The sequence below is a fragment of the Accipiter gentilis genome, chromosome 1 (genome assembly GCF_929443795.1).
Source record: "Accipiter gentilis chromosome 1, bAccGen1.1, whole genome shotgun sequence".
NCBI classification, from domain to species: Eukaryota; Metazoa; Chordata; class Aves; order Accipitriformes; family Accipitridae; genus Astur; species Astur gentilis.
The window spans coordinates 743,679-761,117 of record NC_064880.1 but is presented as its reverse complement, the minus strand read 5'-3'; the positions used below and the strand labels follow the sequence as shown (position 1 = coordinate 761,117).

Sequence of the window (17,439 nt, the reverse complement as noted above, 5' to 3'; positions counted from 1 at the left end):
ACCAATGTTTTTAATAGATATTTATTACAAAACACCAAAATACAAACTGAAAATATAAAACATTATAAAAAACAGACACACTGTAGTATCTACACCGGACACATGCCCAGGGTCTCTCAGAGCTCTGCAGCACCCAGGGGTTCTGTGACCACACCTGGCTCTTGCCAGTCTCTGTACAAAACAAATCCCACGGTCCAAGGTCCCCAAGGCTTTAGGTGTAATCACACTCAAATGCGTACTCCCTCCTCTTGAAATGCTTCTTCTTTTTCAGCTTCCCAGAGCCCAAGATGCTGTAGTTATAATCGGATGTGACATAGGGGATCTCTCCCTCAACTCCTTGCTGGAACAAAACCAGAAACTACTTTAAGAACTCTTATCTTCAACAGAACGGGAAGCACTTTCCTCTACAGTCTGAGATAGCTGACTGGTGGAAAGGAGCAAGCCATCATCAAACAAATCCCGCGCTGGTATCTGAAACATGATAAGAACGTTCTCCTCTCCCTTGTTTCTACAGGTTAAGGACAGTTTCCAAGAAAGATAACCATCTGGTAATGCCCAGACATCTCCAGGCACGCGTAAGCCTCAGAAATAAGAAAACGGAAAACCCGCCAGCCAGCCTAAGCTCAGCCAGCTTCCACCCTCTTCCTGTGCAGCTCCTACCTGGCCCACAAGAACACAGTTTGGGATAGCAATATTTCCAAGGAGCAAACAATTCACTAGTCTCAGGTTCTCTGGAGGCACTGGTGTCAGAACGTGGTAAAGCTTCTTCTCCATTTCTACCCCTCGGACAATTCCTGAAAAAAATACAGGCAAAGTTCAGTCTCAACTCCACCTGATCACTTCAGAGCAAATAAGTGGACACAGCTGAAGCTCTCTGAATAAACAGCTCTTCTAGAACCAAGAGAAGGATTTGAGACACATCATAACAAAAACCTGCATTGCTGTATGCCACTCCTCCAGTACCTCAGCGTACATATGAACAAACAGCCAACTTCCCAAACCGCATATCCTTGTTCATTGGTACCTTCGTAGAGGAACCTGAGTAGCTCAGTATCAACCTCCAAGTCAGAACCGTAAGATTAAATTGAGTCGTAGAAGGAAATGCACAACTAAAGGTATTTTGCATAAGCCACGTGGAATCTGCTTTTGAGAATGTGAATCCAGAAAGGAAGTAAATTGTCAAGTTATGAAAGAGCGAGAGAAGCAAGCGACAAAAGGCTCTGCTCAGCGACATTCCCCACGGCTGTTACTGCAAGTTAATGAAAACCAAAGGACTTGAAGCGCAGCTTGCAATAGAAGAGAACCCACGATTATTCTCTTATCTCATCCCACTTTTTCAGTTGTTTTTCAAAGAGCAGGCAATTCTGTCACTCTGCAACCTATCTGTCAGAATACGACAGGTGAGAACACAGCTCAAGGCTTCCCAGGCTTGCTCACCGAAGCCAAGGCAATCACAGACTGGTGTCTGTGTCAGCAAGACTGGCCCGTCAGTTTGGCATCTGATTTCATCCGGTATCCTGCAGAGCCCAACCCAGCTGGCGTTCACTGCATACATGATGTTGGTAGGAGCGACATCGGTGTGAATAACCCTGAGTGCAACAGCATTGAAAGGTACCTGAAAAGGTAAAAAAAAGAAAAAGAAAAAAAAAAGAAAAAACCCTGTTCATTAGCTCGATGTCAACATAGTTTTGAGTTCAGAGACAAGGTAATGCTCTGAAAGCTCCCTACACACATCTACGCACAGACATTATCTCAGTGGCAAACACAACATTTTCAACACTAACACCTGAACACACAGAAAACACGTGCCACACTAACATCACAACAAAAACCTCACTTCTAGATACACTGGATAAAGTCGCTATCTTTTTGCAGATTACAGACCATTCTTCCCTCTTCCAAAAAACATGTGCGGTACAAGCAGAACTGTCAATTACTATGAGACAGGCCCTCCATGCCATCTCCAAGCCTTTCAAAACTGCTCAATTACCTGATATGGCACAAGACTGTGCAGTGGAAGCACTGCTCCTATGTCTGGGGACTGCAGCTGACCCAGGTAACCCAGTATGGACATGTCACGCAAGATGCCGCTATGTACTCGCCTGGAAAAATAACCACAAGTCAAGGAAAGGCAGCGCACCCTCACACAGCGACCCAAACCAGATACCCCAGATAGTCCCGAGTATACCATACAGTATTAGCCGCTGTTTCATGCAAATTTAGTTTTTGAAACATCTACTGCTGAAGAACATTTAGAGCTATGTTTTTATTACCACTAAGGGATGGCAGGATTTAGGGCATTGTTTCAACTTTAAAAAGGCATTAATTAACTTTCACCATCAGCATCAGAGATGCTCAAGTTATCAGAGAAATTAAGAAATAAGGTGATCCATCATCTACGTCTGTAAGAAATGGGTAAGGAACCTCCCAGTTAGAAAAGAGAGACATAATGTTCCACAATTCCAAGTGGAAGTCATGCCCAGTGTAAAACTAGAGTAACTGACAGTAGTCATTGGGAGTAGGGAGGAACAACCTTCCCCCCTCCCGCCTAAAAAACTAAACCTACACAAACCTCCACCCAAACACCCTCCCATTCTCCCAACCGAAGTACCCAGAAAACCCAAACACCCCCCAAACATAACCCCCTAATAAGTAAACTAACAAGCTCTGACCGCTTTAACGGAACTCTCGAGGCCAAAGCAAAGCAAGAGCCTTTACCATCAGGACCACGCATGATTTTGTTAAGCCCACTAACTGCCACGTAGCGTTGAACTTTCTACTTACGCTTCACCTGCAACCCCTGCTCGAGGGAATTCTGGATGGACGTACAGCAACTTATACTCGGGAGCTGATGCATCTGCCTCCCCTTCAGAGGACTTCCAGCTTCCCACTCCACTCATACCCATCTGCTTGCATTTGGCTTGCTGTTTGCCTTTGGTGTACAGGCCAGGAGTGAGATGAACGTACTCTGGGGTGAGCGGAGCCATGGCCTTCCAGTCATACACATCCATCTGAACAATGTGACTGGGTGACAACAGCCGAATCATATCAATCAGAAGCAGCAACCCCTCACCTTTAGGGAGCAGAGAAAACACGATTGCTGCCACTACATAAACAGGTTGGAACACTGTTATGGAAGACCAGTACTAGCTCAAGGTGGGTAAGCCTTACTTTTGGCTTCTGGACTGTCTTCAAAGCATGGTGGTGTACAGCTACGATTATTACCTCCCTTCTGCACCACCCCTTAAGAACAGATTTATCCTGTTTACCTTTCACCCAGCCCATGGTGTTGATGACTAAAGGCACTTCCTTCTTGTAGGAGCTGAACACACACTTCACAACATCAAGGTATCTTTCCGTGTCCTGCTCACAACTAGTCTGTCCATAATACACCATCTTACGTGGCGTTTGTTGATGAGTGAACGGTGGACCTGAAAAAGCAAGCAACAAACAAACCTCTAGTGGTTTCAGTAAGTCAAATCAGAAAACTCCCATCCCTTCCAAAATAATCTGTCCTCTTTTCACATGCTAACAGTCCTTCCTGTGCAGCCTGCACCTATGGAGAAACTTTACTGTCACTTGCGAGACTCCATGCTAGGAATTTTGTTTGTTTGGGTTTTTTCTTGTTTGTTTTAAGCAACTGGTTACATACTTGCAAATTTTAAAACCACCCTCCTCTCTGACAGACTATCCAGAAAGTAAACCAGTCTGGCCGTATCCTTTTCAGACAGTGACCCAAATCCCCAAGACCAGAAATACCAGTGATTTCTCCGGCTCTAGTTTTGATACACTTCTAATAACAGCCCCCTACCTAAAACTTCCCCCTAAAACTCAAACTAGCTGTATCTATGGATACTAAAAACTAGGAAAGATTTTCCCAAAGAGACCTTTCAAATCTGAAAGGCTTAACATCCACCCTGATATGTCACAGCCTGTTCCACCACCTTATAAACAACTATTGTCTCTAAGACACAAAAAACGAGCAGGGAGAATAGCTCCATGTTACTTTGCGAGATTCTCATGGAGTTTACATGCAAGAAAACTTTAACAGCCTTGGGTTTAGTTTCTCTATGCACCTCGGACAGACGTGGCAGCTTCCCCTAAAGTACAGCCTCTACTCAGAAAGCACCTTCTGGAAATGAAACAGGTTTGTGGCAACTGCAGAAAATGGCAAAACACGTACCAAGAATTGGCTCCGTTACATTACTTAAAGACACGCATCCAGGCGGTGTAAACTCGGTTTGACCGATGTCACATTCCATATATTCAACCAAGGGAAGGCTGCAGTGGAAGAAGCCTGTATATTAGCGTCCACTTAAAAAGAAACAGGACACGACCTGGAACACATCAGAAGCACAATCTAATTTTGTTCCAGGTTGTCAAAATTAAATTCTTGAATACAATCAAACCAAAACTCATCTCTCTCCTTCCCTCACTTGAGAGGGTATTAAGTGAGAACGTAAAAGGCTCCCCTATAGTGCAATATTATACTACAATAGCTCCGTACCCATCCAGCTTTAAGGGAAGCAGCTGGAACAATAATCGGAGGTGGTATTAATCAAGTATACTGCCTCTCCGACGTTAACTGGACACCCTAAGAACAGCCATTTGAAATTTATAAATTTTATTATCTTTATTTTAAGCACACAATGGTCAGGAGAATAAGATTCTACACCTTGCTCTGCCAAGAATCTTCAAAGACGCTACCAAATTATAACCTACTGTGTCTTTCTAAGCGTTCCAACTACCAGTTCCTTACCGAACCCTAACTACTCGGTTCCAAATTAGTTCGCATACTCCAATACAATAATTTAGTAGTATTTCAACAGAAATACTTCAGTAGTCAACTTTTCTGAAAGGAACCCAAGACAAGAATGCCTATTTTTCTGCACTTCTGTTTGTTTGCTTTTAAAAGATATCTACCTTCCAGTTAACAGCTTTTCTGACAATCCTGGCAGGCAGTTTTTTCCTTCTCCTAAATTCCATGCAGTACTTAAAAACCTGTAGAACATGAAAAGACTCACCGATTCAGTAACAGATTAATCAGGTATCTGTTAAATGTCGATTTCCCGGTGTTTTTGGGGCCACACACTAGAACCACCGGGACACCTTCATCTTCCGCTGGAAAAATAAACATAGTCTGAAACTGACCATGCTGTCAGTTACTCTGATATGCCCTGTTTACATAAATTTGTTAAAAAAACCAAAAGCCTGGAAAACCCTACAGACTTTGCGGTCTGACTAGGATGCGTTTGAATTAAACAGAAAAAAATTACATTCAAGAGAAGCATGTTAAGTGCACCAGCGTAAAGGGAAAAAGCTGCTGAAGCAAGAAGCAAGCTCTAGCACTACAACCCAGCATGTATGAACTCCAGTTGCTCATTGTATTTTAGATGTTGCTGGGAAGTAAGGAGACTTTTTTTTTCTAGCTGCTACAAAAGAGAGCACAATGAGGGTTTTGACGTCAGACTGGGAAGTGCCTTTACAGCAACAAGCTGCCCGTCTGGCAGTAGAGGCACAAACCCACTCCAGGTGATGCACAAGCTCAAGACTCCCACTATTCAGGAGAAAAATATGACCCTCCATCAGTGCCTGTCACAGGGCACGCCCTCCCTAACCTGAACTCACAAAAAGCCTTGTGAATTTCCTTTCTTCAGGCTACTGAACCCCCCCAACCTCACCAAGTGCACGCCACTCACCACAGCACGCTTGGATCAGCTCCTCCAGAGCCAGCAACATGCTCTCTGACACCAGCAGCCCACGGTCAGGGCTACACTTCACGATACCAACAGATGCCAAAACTGCATCTTCCGGTGTGAAGCTGGATTCTTCCTTTTTCTAGGAAAGAGGGGAAAACGCTTAGAGAGGCATGCGTAAGGCCTTGTAGCTGCGCTGCTGGATGCTAACAGGCACCCAAAGCAGGGCAGCTGCCTCTCGCTCTGCACGAGGCCTGTTTTGGGGAAGGCACGACATCCGCGCTGCCACCCAGGGCGGAGCGGGCATCTTGACACCCTCTGGGTCTCACCTGGGGCTCGAAGAGCTGCGACAGCGGTGGGTGGCTCAGCAGGAACCGTGTCACTGGCGTGTCCAGGTGCTCCAGCAGCACCACGGCACACTCCGGCGAGAACCTGGCCATCACTTTCACCCGCGCCTCTGCAACAGACGGACAGCGCCATCCTCAGACCGCGCTAAAGAGCGGTGGCGGCGCCGCGCGCAAAATGGCGGACGCCCCGCACCGCGCCGCACAGAAAATGGCCGCCTCCCCGCACCCCACGCAAAATGGCGGCCACCCCGCACCGCACACAAAATGGCGGCCCAGCAACCGGCCGGCCACCCACCCCACACCGGGCTAGCACTCACGGCGGCGGACGCTGTGCGCCCGCATAGCGGCGCGGGCGGCGGCGCGGAGCTGTCGGAGGTCGGCGGCGGGGGGGCGGTCGGCGGGGAGCGCCTCCAGGGTAAGCGCACAGTGGGTGGCCGGCGAGAAGACCGGCAGCCCCGGCTGGTGCGAGGCGACGGCGAAGCCCAGGAGGCGGACGGCGCCATAGAGGCAGCGCAGGCGGCATTTGCCGGTGAAGGTCAGCGCCTGCGGAGGGGAAAGGGTGGTGAGGCGGAAGCGGCGGCGGCGACGAGGAGGGAGCGGCCGGGCTGGTCGCCGCTCACCTGCCGCGGCGCTAGGAGAAGGACGGCGGCACCCTCCGCCGCCTCCACGGCCGCCAGGCCCGCCTCGGCCGGCGGCACCATGCCGGCGCGGGCGAAGGAGGCGGCGAACTCCCTCCAGGCCGCCTCCGCCCGGCCCCCGCGGGTCGAGGCCCGGCGGGGGCGGCGGGTCGGCGGGCCGCGCCGCGCGGGCATGGCCGCCTCAGCCTCCCTCCGCCTCCTCCGGGGCCGCCCCTCAGGCCGAGAGCCGCCCACCCCGTTAAGAAGCGCCGCCCGCCACCCGGCGCCGCCCCGCCATGCCGCTGCCCGCCCTGCTCTGCCTCTGCGCGGCCGCGGCCGCCTTCTCCTCTTCCTTCACCAGCCGCGGCGACTACCGCCTGGCCGGCCTCTTCCAGATGCACAACTCGGCGCCGCGGGCCGCCGCCCGGCCGCTGGTGGACGACTGCGACAAGTGAGTCCCCCGCGCCCCTCTAGTGTCCGTGCACAGCCCCCCCCCCCCCCCCCCCCCCCGCAAAATGCATTTTTTTTTCCCTCCCTAAAAACCACTCCTGCGTTCACGCAGCACCGCTGCCTTCAAGAGCCACGGCTACTGCCTGTCCCAGGCCATGCGCTTCGCCGTGGAGGAGATAAACAACTCCAGCACCCTCCTCCCCAACATCACCTTGGGCTACGACATCCACGACACCTGCTCGGAGCCTGCCAGCCTCCACGCCACGCTGCGCGCCCTCGCCCGGAAAGGCGGGCGGGAGGTTGAGGTGCTCCCTGCCTTCCGCTACTACGAGCCCGAGGTGGTGGCCATCATCGGGCCTGACAGCACCCACCTGGCTGTCACCACAGCGGCCATCCTTGGCATCTTCCTCATACCGGAGGTAAGCGCAGCTCCCCCAGCAGATGAAGAAAAGGGACCCCGAGGAGCAGCGGTTTGAGGGAGGGTGGGCTTGGAGCTGTGGACCCAGGCTGAGCTGGAAACACAGCCCCCCCCCCCCCCCGTGCATGCGTTGGCCCGTGTCTCTTCCCAGGCGCTGGCAGGCAGGCATTGCGGCTGGCTCGCCGTCCTTCAGAGGTTTCTCTCGCGGCAGCACGTTCGGCTCCAGCTCCGCTGCCTGCCCAGCCCCAAGTCTCTTCAGGAGACAGGCTGCCTGTTCCGTTAGCTCTTAGGGTGCTGCTGCCTGGGGGAGCAAAACCCCCTTTCTCCTGGCTCCCTTTGCAGATTAGCTACGAAGCCTCCCTGGCGACGCTGAGCCTGAAGCGGCTCTACCCCTCGTTCCTGCGCACCATTCCCAGCGACAGGCAGCAAGTGAAGGCCATCTTCCTGCTGCTGCAGCAGTTTGGGTGGACTTGGGTCGCACTGCTGGGCAGCGACAACGCCTATGGTAGGGACGGCTTGCACGCCCTCCACAAGCTGTTGACCACAAGCGATGTGTGCGTTGCCTACCAAGGCATCATCCCCGCCAACAAGGACGCCAGCAGCCCAGAGCTCCATAACCTGGTCAGAATTCTCACGGACACCAGGGTCAACGTCACCGTTGTCTTCTCCAACAGACAAAGTGCCCGCCCTTTCTTTGAAGTGGTGGTCCAGAGGAATGTCACAGGCATGGTGTGGGTAGGCTCTGAAGACTGGTCGTTAGCCCAAACAATCTGGCAGGTGCCTGGCATCCAGAGTATTGGCTCAGTGATTGGGATGTCGGTTGAGAACACGGAGTCCCCGATGCTGGACCGCTTTGAATCTTGGAAGATGGCAGAGGAAAGCGCTGCAGCTGAGCGTGCCGGCAGCCCAGAGGCAGGCGGGGGAGATGGAGGGAGTGCCCAGCTGTATTGCACGCAGCGCTGCACCGGCTGCCACTTGCTCGCCACTGCCCCCAACACGTATGATGCTCAAGCCTCCTTCAACGTGTACTCAGCCGTGTACGCCGTGGCCCATGGCCTCCATGACCTGCTGGGCTGTGCCTCAGGGGCATGCAGCAAAGGCAAAGTCTACCCCTGGCAGGTAAGAGCAACAGGAGGAAGGATCTTCCTTGTGGAAGAGCATCCATGAGGATCCTTCCTCACAGGGAAGGATCTTCCCCTTGTGCCCAAGGGTTTTCTGTCCCTCTGAAAGGCTCGTGTCCCAGCTGAAGAGCCTCATGGGCTTCGGCCACTGGTCATAGTCAAAGCAGCGTGGACCTAGACCTAGACCCAGACCCCTGCCCTAGATCACTTCTGTTCCTCTACTGCCAGCCCCTCACAGAAACCTGGAAGGGAGTTTCTGCAGCTGGGCATAAGCTAGCTGTTGGGGGGTTGGAAAGAGGAGCCAGAGCAGAGGAGGGGCCCTCTAGCACATCTTTCTCCTGAGACAAGGCACTCCTCAGCAGGAGGCTCGTCATCAGGAAGGACTCTTCTCTTACTCTCCTGTTTTACAGCTCTTACAAAAAATCAAGCAAGTAAACTTCACCCTGTACAAAAGCCACATCTCTTTTGATGCCAACGGGGACATTTGTAAAGGCTACGATATCATCACCTGGGACTGGAGCAGCCCAAGCTGGGCTTTCAACGTGATAGGAACTTTCCGTGTGAACCCCGACAGGCTGAGCATTGACCACAGCAAAATCCTGTGGCACACAAAGGATCGCCAGGTACTGTTCTGCATCCAGATCTTATTTATTGCTTACTGCTGAGCCAGCTATATCTCCAACGCTGCCAGTTCTGGCATATATCCCCAAAATTGGACAAAAATGAGGGCAGAGGGAGGTGGTATGGGGGGTGATCCACGCTCTGAATATCAGCTTTCATCCTTCCAAAAAACAAGCAGGGCACACAAACCAAAAAGGTTCCTACTTTTACCTTTAAATGCTCTCATTTTCCCACCACCTCCGTAAGAACCACAACATGGTGAGCTCTTGGCTGCTGCCCAGTGTCTGTCCTGAAAGTGGGCAGCAAGCTGCCTGAATGCTGCCAGGCCCAGGCCTGGCACTCAGTAAGGGGTCCTGCTGCCCGCCCCGTTCGCCTGCTTAACCCTTGCCACACTCCTGACAGGTTCCCACCTCGGTGTGCTCCGAGGCCTGTCAACCGGGGGAGAAGCGGCTGCAGCAGAGCCGCCACCGATGCTGCTTCAGCTGTGTGGCCTGTCCCTCGGGAACCTTCCTGAACAGATCAGGTCAGTACATCCTGGGGGGCCGCTCCCTCCCCTTCCTTCCCGCTTGGACCCCCTGCCCACACCCTGCCTCCCCCTCACGTCAGCTGCTTGTTTCCATCTCACTGTTCCCCAAGCCTCTTCCCTCCTGCTCTCTCTTCCTCCCTGTGGTCAGTAAAAACCTCTGAGCGGACCTGAACGCAGTCGGTCTGACTCCCGTTTGCCTACCTGTGGGTATGCAAAGCCCATGCCCGGTGCTTTCCGGGGAGCGCTGCCCACAGGTGGGACCACACAGTCAAACAGCCAGCAGTGATGGTGCTGGCAGAGCACCTTCTCCTGCAGCCAGAGGCCAAGGGGCATCCGGCCTGACAGCCATTTCCTGCACCGCATCCTCTGGGAGGGAAATTTGACCCAGTGGTTGCCTTTGTGCCCCAGGTGGCACTCAGGGCTTCTGCACCATGTGGTCACCAGTAGTTGGCATATGGAAATGTCCCAGGAATCTCCTGTCTATGCGTCACCAGCCACAGCAACAAACGCCTTGCTGGCAGCTGGTCTCTCGGCAGCCTCGGCCTGCACTTGAGCTGAGGCAGGCGGAAACAGCCAGCTCCAGGGAAGAGCGGGAGCCCCCAAACATGGCTGGTCAGCATTGCTGTCCCATACCCCAGCCTGCGGAAGGGGGGCTGCTGCAGACCCGTCCCGCCCTTCACAGGCTACTGCTGGATGCACAAGCCCCTTCCCACCTGCGGCCCACGTGCCCCTGAGCCTTGGCTCACCCAGCTGAGCTCCTGTGGGCCTTGTGCCTCTCAACCCAAGCAATGGACTTTTGGGAAGTCCACTGGGGGAACTTTTGGGGAAAGAGACCCTCTGCTCCTTAAGGCTTGGATGTGCCCAAGGGGAAGGAGGAGGACGCGAGGAGGGGGCAGCTCTTGCAGAGAGCCCGGGGAAGGCTGTGAGGGCAGGGTGCTCTGCCGCGGCAGACATCTTACCGGGGTCCGTGGTGTGCGAGGTGCCTCTGTCACCACCCGGGCTCCTGTCCTCTGCAGACCTCTACAGCTGCCAGTCCTGCAGGGTAGAGGAGTGGGCCCCGGCAAGGAGCGAAGCTTGCTTCAACCGCACCGCTGAGTTTCTGTCCTGGTCTGAGCCCATCTCCTGGGCACTGCTGATCCCCACCATCCTCCTCATGCTGCTCATGGCAGGGCTGGCCATCCTCTTTGCCCTGAACGCCTCCACGCCAGTGGTCAAGTCTGCTGGCGGGAAGATGTGCTTCCTCATGCTGGGCTCTCTGGCCTGCGCCGGCAGCAGCGTCTTCTGCTACTTTGGGGAGCCCACCCGGCAGGCGTGCCTGCTGCAGCTCCCCCTCTTTGCCATCAGCTTCACCGTCTTCCTCTTGTGCGTGGCGACACGCTCCTTCCAGATCATCTGTATCTTCAAGCTGAATACGCGCTGGCCAGCCCTCTACGAGGCCTGGCTGCGGCGCAGGGGGCCGGTTCTCCTTGTCGCCGCCGGCACGGCGACCCAGGCGGTGCTGTGCCTGGCCGCGGAGGCCGCCAGCCCCTCGGTGCCGCACTGGGATTACAGCGTGGCGGCCGAGCGGGTGGTGCTGGAGTGCACCTCGAGCGCGGGGGCGAGCAGGACGGCCGTCATCGCCTACACCGTGCTGCTCAGCGTCTGCTGCTTTGTCCTCAGCTACGCGGGCAAGGACCTGCCTGCCAGCTACAACGAGGCCAAGTGCCTCACCTGCAGCCTGTTCCTGCACCTCGCCTGCGCCGCCGTCGTCCTCTGTACGCAGGGCGCTTTCCGCGGCCGGGAGGCGGTGGCGGTACAGGTGCTCGGCGCCCTCTGCACCCTCGGCGCCCTCCTGGGCGGCTATTTTCTCCCGAAGGCCTTCGTCATCCTGCTGCGGCCGCGCCTCAACACGCCCGAGCACTTCCAGATGGCGATCCAGAGCTACACGCGGCGCCTGGCCGAGGCCTGAGGCGGCGGGGGGCCGGGGCCGGGGCCGGGGCCGGGATGGGGCCGAGCCGCCGCCGCCGCCGGGCCCCTGGGGCGCCTCTCTCGTCACATCCGTCGCGCCCTGACGCCACATCCGGCGCGCTGCCAAGATGGCGGCGGGGCGAGGGGCCCGGTAACGACGCGGCCATGGCGGCGGCGGCGGCGCACAGCGTCCGCGTCCTGCGGGAGCTGAACCGGCAGCGCGCGGCGGGGCAGTTCTGCGACGCGACGCTGGGTGTGGGCGGGCGGGAGTTCCGCGCCCACTGGCCGGTGCTGGCCAGCTGCTCCCGCTTCTTCCGCGCCCGCGGGCCCGGCGGCCCGGTGGCGCTGCCCGAGGGCCTGGCCGACACCTTCCAGCTCCTCCTCGACTTCTTCTACACCGGCCGCCTGGCCCTCACGGCCCACAACCGCGCCCGCCTGCTGGCCGCCTCCGAGCAGCTCGGCGTGCCCGACGCTGTGGCGCTCTGCCGGGCCTTCCGCCCCGCCGGACCCCGGCAGCGGCCCCGCCGGGCCGTCGGCTCCGCCGCCCCGACCCCGACCCGCCCGGGGGAAGCGGACATCGCGGCCGCGGCTCCCCCGCAGCCCGGAGGCCAGGCGGTGCGTGAGGGGACCGGGAGTGGGGAAGGGAACGGAACGGGGCGGGGGTGGGGGAGAAGGGCAGGGGGTCGGCGGCCCGGCGGGGGAGGCGCGGTGACGGCCGCCTCTTCCCTCGCAGGCCACCCCCCCCGTCCCGGAGGAGGCGGCGGCGGGCGACGGCGGGCGGGGGGACAGCGACGCCGAATCCCTGCCCGAGAAAAAGGCCCTGAGGAGCAAAAAGAACCCCCCGCCGGGGAAGGCGCCCGGCGGCGCGGGGACGCCGGGTAGCAGAAAAGGTACAGCGGTGCCGGTCGAGTGCCCCACATGTCATAAAACCTTCCTCAGCAAATATTGCCTTAAAGTGCACAACAGGTAAACGTTCCGACTTTTCCTTCCCCTTGCGTTCGCGCATAGGCACCTGCGCCGTGAGGCTCTGCCCCTTCCCACCCGCTCTTCCACGGGGTGGGGGGTGGTGGGCGATTGTCCTGCTTGCGGCCAGCTGGTCTCAATGCCTCAATGTCCCCCAGGACAGAAAAGGAGGTCCCCTCTGTCCCCCAGGCTGGGGTCGCTTTGAGCTGGGGTGGCTGTGGGGGAGTTGTACAGCTCCGAAACTGTTCCGAGAACCACAACAGCTGTCCCAGGCTTCTGCTTCTCGGGGGTCAGCGCCAGCCTGCCTCGAAAAGGCGGCGTTGAGGGGCTCTTCCAGGGGACACGCCGGCTGCGGGTGGGCGATGGCAAATGGTCCTACTGGGCTTTTAGAATCAGCACGGGCTGTGGGGCAATTTGCCTGGGTTGTGGGGAGTGCGCTGGCATGGCCAGGTGCCGTGAGGAGCCTGGGGGGTCAATAATCAGGAGCAAAGTGGGTGCCTGCAGAGAGAGCGCGAGCTCCAGCTGCGCTCTTCTGCAAGGGGAGAACCTTAGCCCTGCGAAACTGAGGTTTCGTGGAGCACAGTGGGCGCCAACAGCTTGATGGGATCCGCAAAGCTGGCCTAAAAGGTGGCTTTTGGGCAACTGTGAATATTGGTGCTGGGGGGTGGGGGGGGGGCGTAGAAGCTGCCTGGTCCTTCCCTCTCCCTTCCCAGTGTCCTCGGGCCCGCTCGTGCATCTCTGCTGTGGGACCGGCAGTGACGGACACTGTCCTTTTGTCTTCCCCCTAGGAAACACACTGGAGAAAAGCCATTTGAATGTTCCAAATGTGGCAAATGTTATTTCAGAAAAGAGAATCTCCTGCAACATGAAGCCAGAAATTGCATGAACCGATCTGAGCAGGTACGCCCAGGAAGCTGCGGTCTGGAAAGCAGGTGCCATTTTGCAGGAGTGGAATTAGAGCCTTTCTCCAGCCATAGCCCCCCCCCAGGTCCACTGCCAATGAGGATGGCAGCAGCTTTTGTCCAGTTTACCACACAACTCTCATTTTGTTTGTTTTTTTCAAGCGCGCGAGGATACTCTGTACTGTAAAAGATCCAGGTTGTTGCCAGCGCGGGTTAAATGACATAACAAGGTCCCAGTGCCCGACTGCCAAGTGCTGGTCTGAGCTGCGGGCTTGGCGTCGGACTCTCAGTTTGGCAGAAGCTGACACTTCCCCCCTCTCTTGCAGGTTTTCACGTGTTCAGTCTGCCAGGAGGTGTTCAAGAGGCGAATGGAGCTGCGGCTGCACATGGTGTCGCACACAGGGGAGATGCCATACAAGGTGAGCAGTGCCTGCCTCTGATGACCCTATGAGTGGCTCCACGCTGGTGCGAAGAAAGGGGGGGGCGAGCATCCTGTTTTGGGGCAGCCTGGCCCAGCCTTGCAGGGGAAAAGAGCGCACCGGCTCCCTTCCCCTGTCCGTGGCAGCCTGCTGATGGTCGTTCCCCATCTCTGAGCCAGAACGTGCTCCAGGGAGAGACCAAAGCCAGGCGCTTTCTGCGGTCTTACCAGGGATTCGTGTTCCATGTCAGAACGGCGCTCCCCTGCCCGTTGCGCCAGCGCACTGCTGGGCCTCTTCTTGCACCAAAATCGCTGTTTGGCACTTGCTGGAAGCTGACCCTCCTCTCCTGTCTTTCAGTGCTCCTCCTGCGCCCAGCAGTTCATGCAGAAGAAGGACCTGCAGAGCCACATGATAAAGCTGCATGGCGCGCCAAAGCCCCATGCGGTAAGGGAGCAGGCGGGCGGCAGTGGGCTTTTGTGAGGGAATTAGCCTGTGCTCAGGCCTGGCCTAAGGAATGGCCCCTGTCGTCCTGTCTGGCTCTTTTTAGCAAGGCAGGAAAGTTACAGAGCTGCTGGAAGTAGTTTTTTGGAAACAGGAGCAGTCCTCGTCATTTTTTTGGCTGACAGACCCAAGTACTGACCAGCATTTTGCCTTTGTCAGACCGTCTCATCTTGTTAGGCATTTTGGAGCTGGGGGTGCTGCCACAGCTGGCCGCAGGCAGGGCCCCAAAGCAGCAGCAGTGGCAGGCAGAGGGAGGTGTCTTGGGCAGCGAGCGGGTCTGTCGCAGGCGTATGCCACAAACTGCGCCCAGGCGAGCTGCCTAACCCTGCGCTCTCCTGTGGCCTTGCAGTGCTCAACCTGCTCCAAGTGCTTTCTGTCTCGGACAGAGCTGCGCCTGCACGAGGCCTTCAAGCACCGGGGAGAGAAGCTGTTTGTCTGCGAGGAGTGTGGGCACCGGGCCTCAAGTCGCAACGGCCTGCAGATGCACATCAAGGCCAAGCACAGGTATGACATAACCTGTGTCCTCTCCTGCATCGTCCTGGCTTTTCTGGCTGCGCTTCCTCCCCCGAGGGCCCAGCTGGGTGGTGCTGGGGAGAGGCGCTGGCTGGAAGGTGGCAAGCACCCCTTTCCCCAGGGTGCCAGGCCGAAGCAGAAATCTGGTGAGGGGCCAACTGGTGTTTTGCTTTTCTCTTCCAAAAGAAGTGCAGACCGTTGGCACTTCCTCTGAGCGTGCGGTCATAGCAATACAGGCGATGACTGAAGCTCGTCAGCCCAGCTCATTTGTGTTCTTGAAGTGGCCAGCGTGCACCAGCAGCTGCTCTCCACGCTCATCCTTAGTGTTCTGTTTCCTGGGCTATAATGCCCAAGGGGCAGGAGGCTGCAGCTTGGGAGCCTGTGGCTGCAGAATAGCATTTGTGGGCTTCCAAAATACTTTAGTTTGAGACGGGTTGAAGTAGGAGTTTAATTCCAAGAACTTTGGGCGAGGAGCAGCAGCTAACCTGTGGGGCTGAAGCTGGCAAGGCAGAGATAAAGGTAACATTGTCTCTGCCCACAGAAATGAGCGGCCCTATGTTTGCGAGTTCTGCCACCACGCCTTCACGCAGAAAGCCAACCTCAACATGCACCTGCGCACGCACACCGGCGAGAAGCCCTTCCAGTGCCACCTCTGCGGCAAGACCTTCAGGACGCAAGGTACCCCCTGGGCGCGCGGCTGGGGCTGCTGGGGCTGAGCACTGTGCTCTGGCATCCGGGACCTCCAGAAAGCAGCCATGCTGCAAAACCCACCACCTTCTGCCTGCTTCCTCCGGGGAGCAAAGCCACACTCTTGGGAGCACGCACTAACACTGAGGAAGGCAGGTTCCCGTTACCTCCACTACCCTCGTGGCATAAAAGAGGAAGAAATTGATGAGTTTTCCCCAGTAACAGTTCGCCTGGACCAGCAGGCTGCTGATTTTACTGCTTCTAAGCCTTCCTAACCAGTCTGGCACAGACCGATCGCACCGCACGTGTGCAGTCTTTGCTGCGGCATGGCTCGTACCTGAGCCCTGCGACAGGGGCATGTGCTGCGCCGCTGACCGGCGGCTCTCCCCCTCTCTCCCCCTGCCAATGGCAGCGAGCCTGGACAAGCACAACCGGACCCACACTGGGGAGCGTCCCTTCAGCTGCGAGTTCTGTGATCAGCGCTTCACAGAGAAGGGGCCTCTGCTGAGGCACATTGCCAGCCGGCACCAGGAGGGGAGGCCCCACTTCTGCCAGATCTGTGGGAAAACGTTCAAAGGTAATGGCCATGGCATCGAGCTTTCACACAGCTCTTTAGAAACTGTCCTCCTTTCTGTGGTGCGGCTTTGCATCGCTGCAAGCATCTACAGTGTGGTGCTGCCGCCAATGAGCTCTTGCTTCCCTCCTCAGCTGTTGAACAGCTGCGTGTCCACGTCCGCCGGCACAAGGGCGTGAGGAAGTTCGAGTGCACCGAGTGCGGCTACAAGTTCACGCGGCAGGTGAGGCCTTCCCCGGCTCTGGCAACCCTGGCAGCATGTGCTGTGCTGTGTGATCCAGCCCCCACCGGGCCCCTCATCCTGCGTCTTCCTTTTGCAGGCTCACTTGAGGCGCCACATGGGGATTCATGACCGGGTGGAGAACTACAACCCCCGGCAGCGGAAGCTGCGGAACCTGATCATCGAGGACGAGAAGGCCGTGGTGGTGGCACTGCAGCCACCGCCGGAGCTGGACGTGGGCTCGGCTGAGGTGATCGTGGAGTCCCTGTCCCATGGTGCCCTGCCTGAGGAACTTCCTGTGCAGAGACTCTGCTCGAACGAGAACTTCTCTACAGCGGATGTGATCGAGCAATCGCTAATTATAACGACAACGATTCCCGAAGACTGTGAAACATAGCGCGACCGCCTGTGCGCGTCCTTCCTACCAAAACACAATAAAGCGTTAGGCTGGAGCTGCTCTCTGCTGCGCTTGTTCTTTCTGAGTTGTGCAGCTGCCCCTTCCCCTCGTCCCCACAAAGCTCCCACCCCAGGTTGCAGGGAAATGAAGTTATAATCGGGTCACAAATGAAGAAACAAATGTGAAGCTACTCAGAATGGCTACTTAAATAAACATACGTGTGCTGTATGAGGCAGGATGTGACTGCTGACTCTGTGTGTGTAATACTGTGAATCACTTTTTAACGAGCTCTCATTTGCGACTGGAGGGACAGCTGGTGCTCGCCTCCCCTTTCCTCCAGTGCTCTGGCCTTGTGCAGGCAGTTCTCCCTTTTGAGTCTGAAAGCTCCCGATTAAAGCTTACCGTCCCCAAGAGAGTGCGGCTCTGCCCCTTTCCTTAAACACTTGCTGAAAGGATTGTCTCTTCTGTTAAATTTGTGCCTTATTTCTACTCTGTTTTGTCAAACTTCTGCTAATTGCTG

At 56.3% G+C, this 17,439-nt stretch overlaps 3 protein-coding genes across 3 annotated transcripts; 2 read left to right on the top strand and 1 right to left on the bottom strand.

Moving 5' to 3' along the window:
- Positions 1–5: 5 nt before the first annotated feature.
- NOL9 (nucleolar protein 9) lies at positions 6–6,870 on the bottom strand. Its single transcript, XM_049812910.1, has 12 exons — positions 6,664–6,870; positions 6,361–6,586; positions 6,026–6,153; positions 5,700–5,838; positions 5,025–5,121; positions 4,184–4,281; positions 3,270–3,431; positions 2,785–3,073; positions 1,991–2,102; positions 1,438–1,615; positions 661–794; positions 6–340 (listed from the first exon to the last, which is right to left on the bottom strand). Exons 1-12 carry the CDS (start codon positions 6,853–6,855, stop codon positions 212–214), a joined length of 1,884 nt encoding a protein of 627 aa, XP_049668867.1. The 5' UTR covers positions 6,856–6,870; the 3' UTR covers positions 6–211.
- TAS1R1 (taste 1 receptor member 1) lies at positions 6,853–11,787 on the top strand. Its single transcript, XM_049813499.1, has 6 exons — positions 6,853–7,111; positions 7,223–7,529; positions 7,871–8,647; positions 9,060–9,272; positions 9,673–9,793; positions 10,813–11,787. The coding sequence occupies exons 1-6, from the start codon at positions 6,957–6,959 to the stop codon at positions 11,742–11,744; spliced, it is 2,505 nt and encodes an 834-aa protein (XP_049669456.1). The 5' UTR covers positions 6,853–6,956; the 3' UTR covers positions 11,745–11,787.
- Positions 11,788–11,849: 62 nt separating this feature from the next.
- On the top strand, positions 11,850–17,147 carry ZBTB48 (zinc finger and BTB domain containing 48). The gene is made up of 10 exons (XM_049813045.1): positions 11,850–12,358; positions 12,477–12,709; positions 13,495–13,606; positions 13,935–14,027; positions 14,385–14,471; positions 14,878–15,032; positions 15,583–15,719; positions 16,141–16,305; positions 16,437–16,525; positions 16,623–17,147. The coding sequence occupies exons 1-10, from the start codon at positions 11,909–11,911 to the stop codon at positions 16,917–16,919; spliced, it is 1,818 nt and encodes a 605-aa protein (XP_049669002.1). The 5' UTR covers positions 11,850–11,908; the 3' UTR covers positions 16,920–17,147.
- Positions 17,148–17,439: the final 292 nt, after the last annotated feature.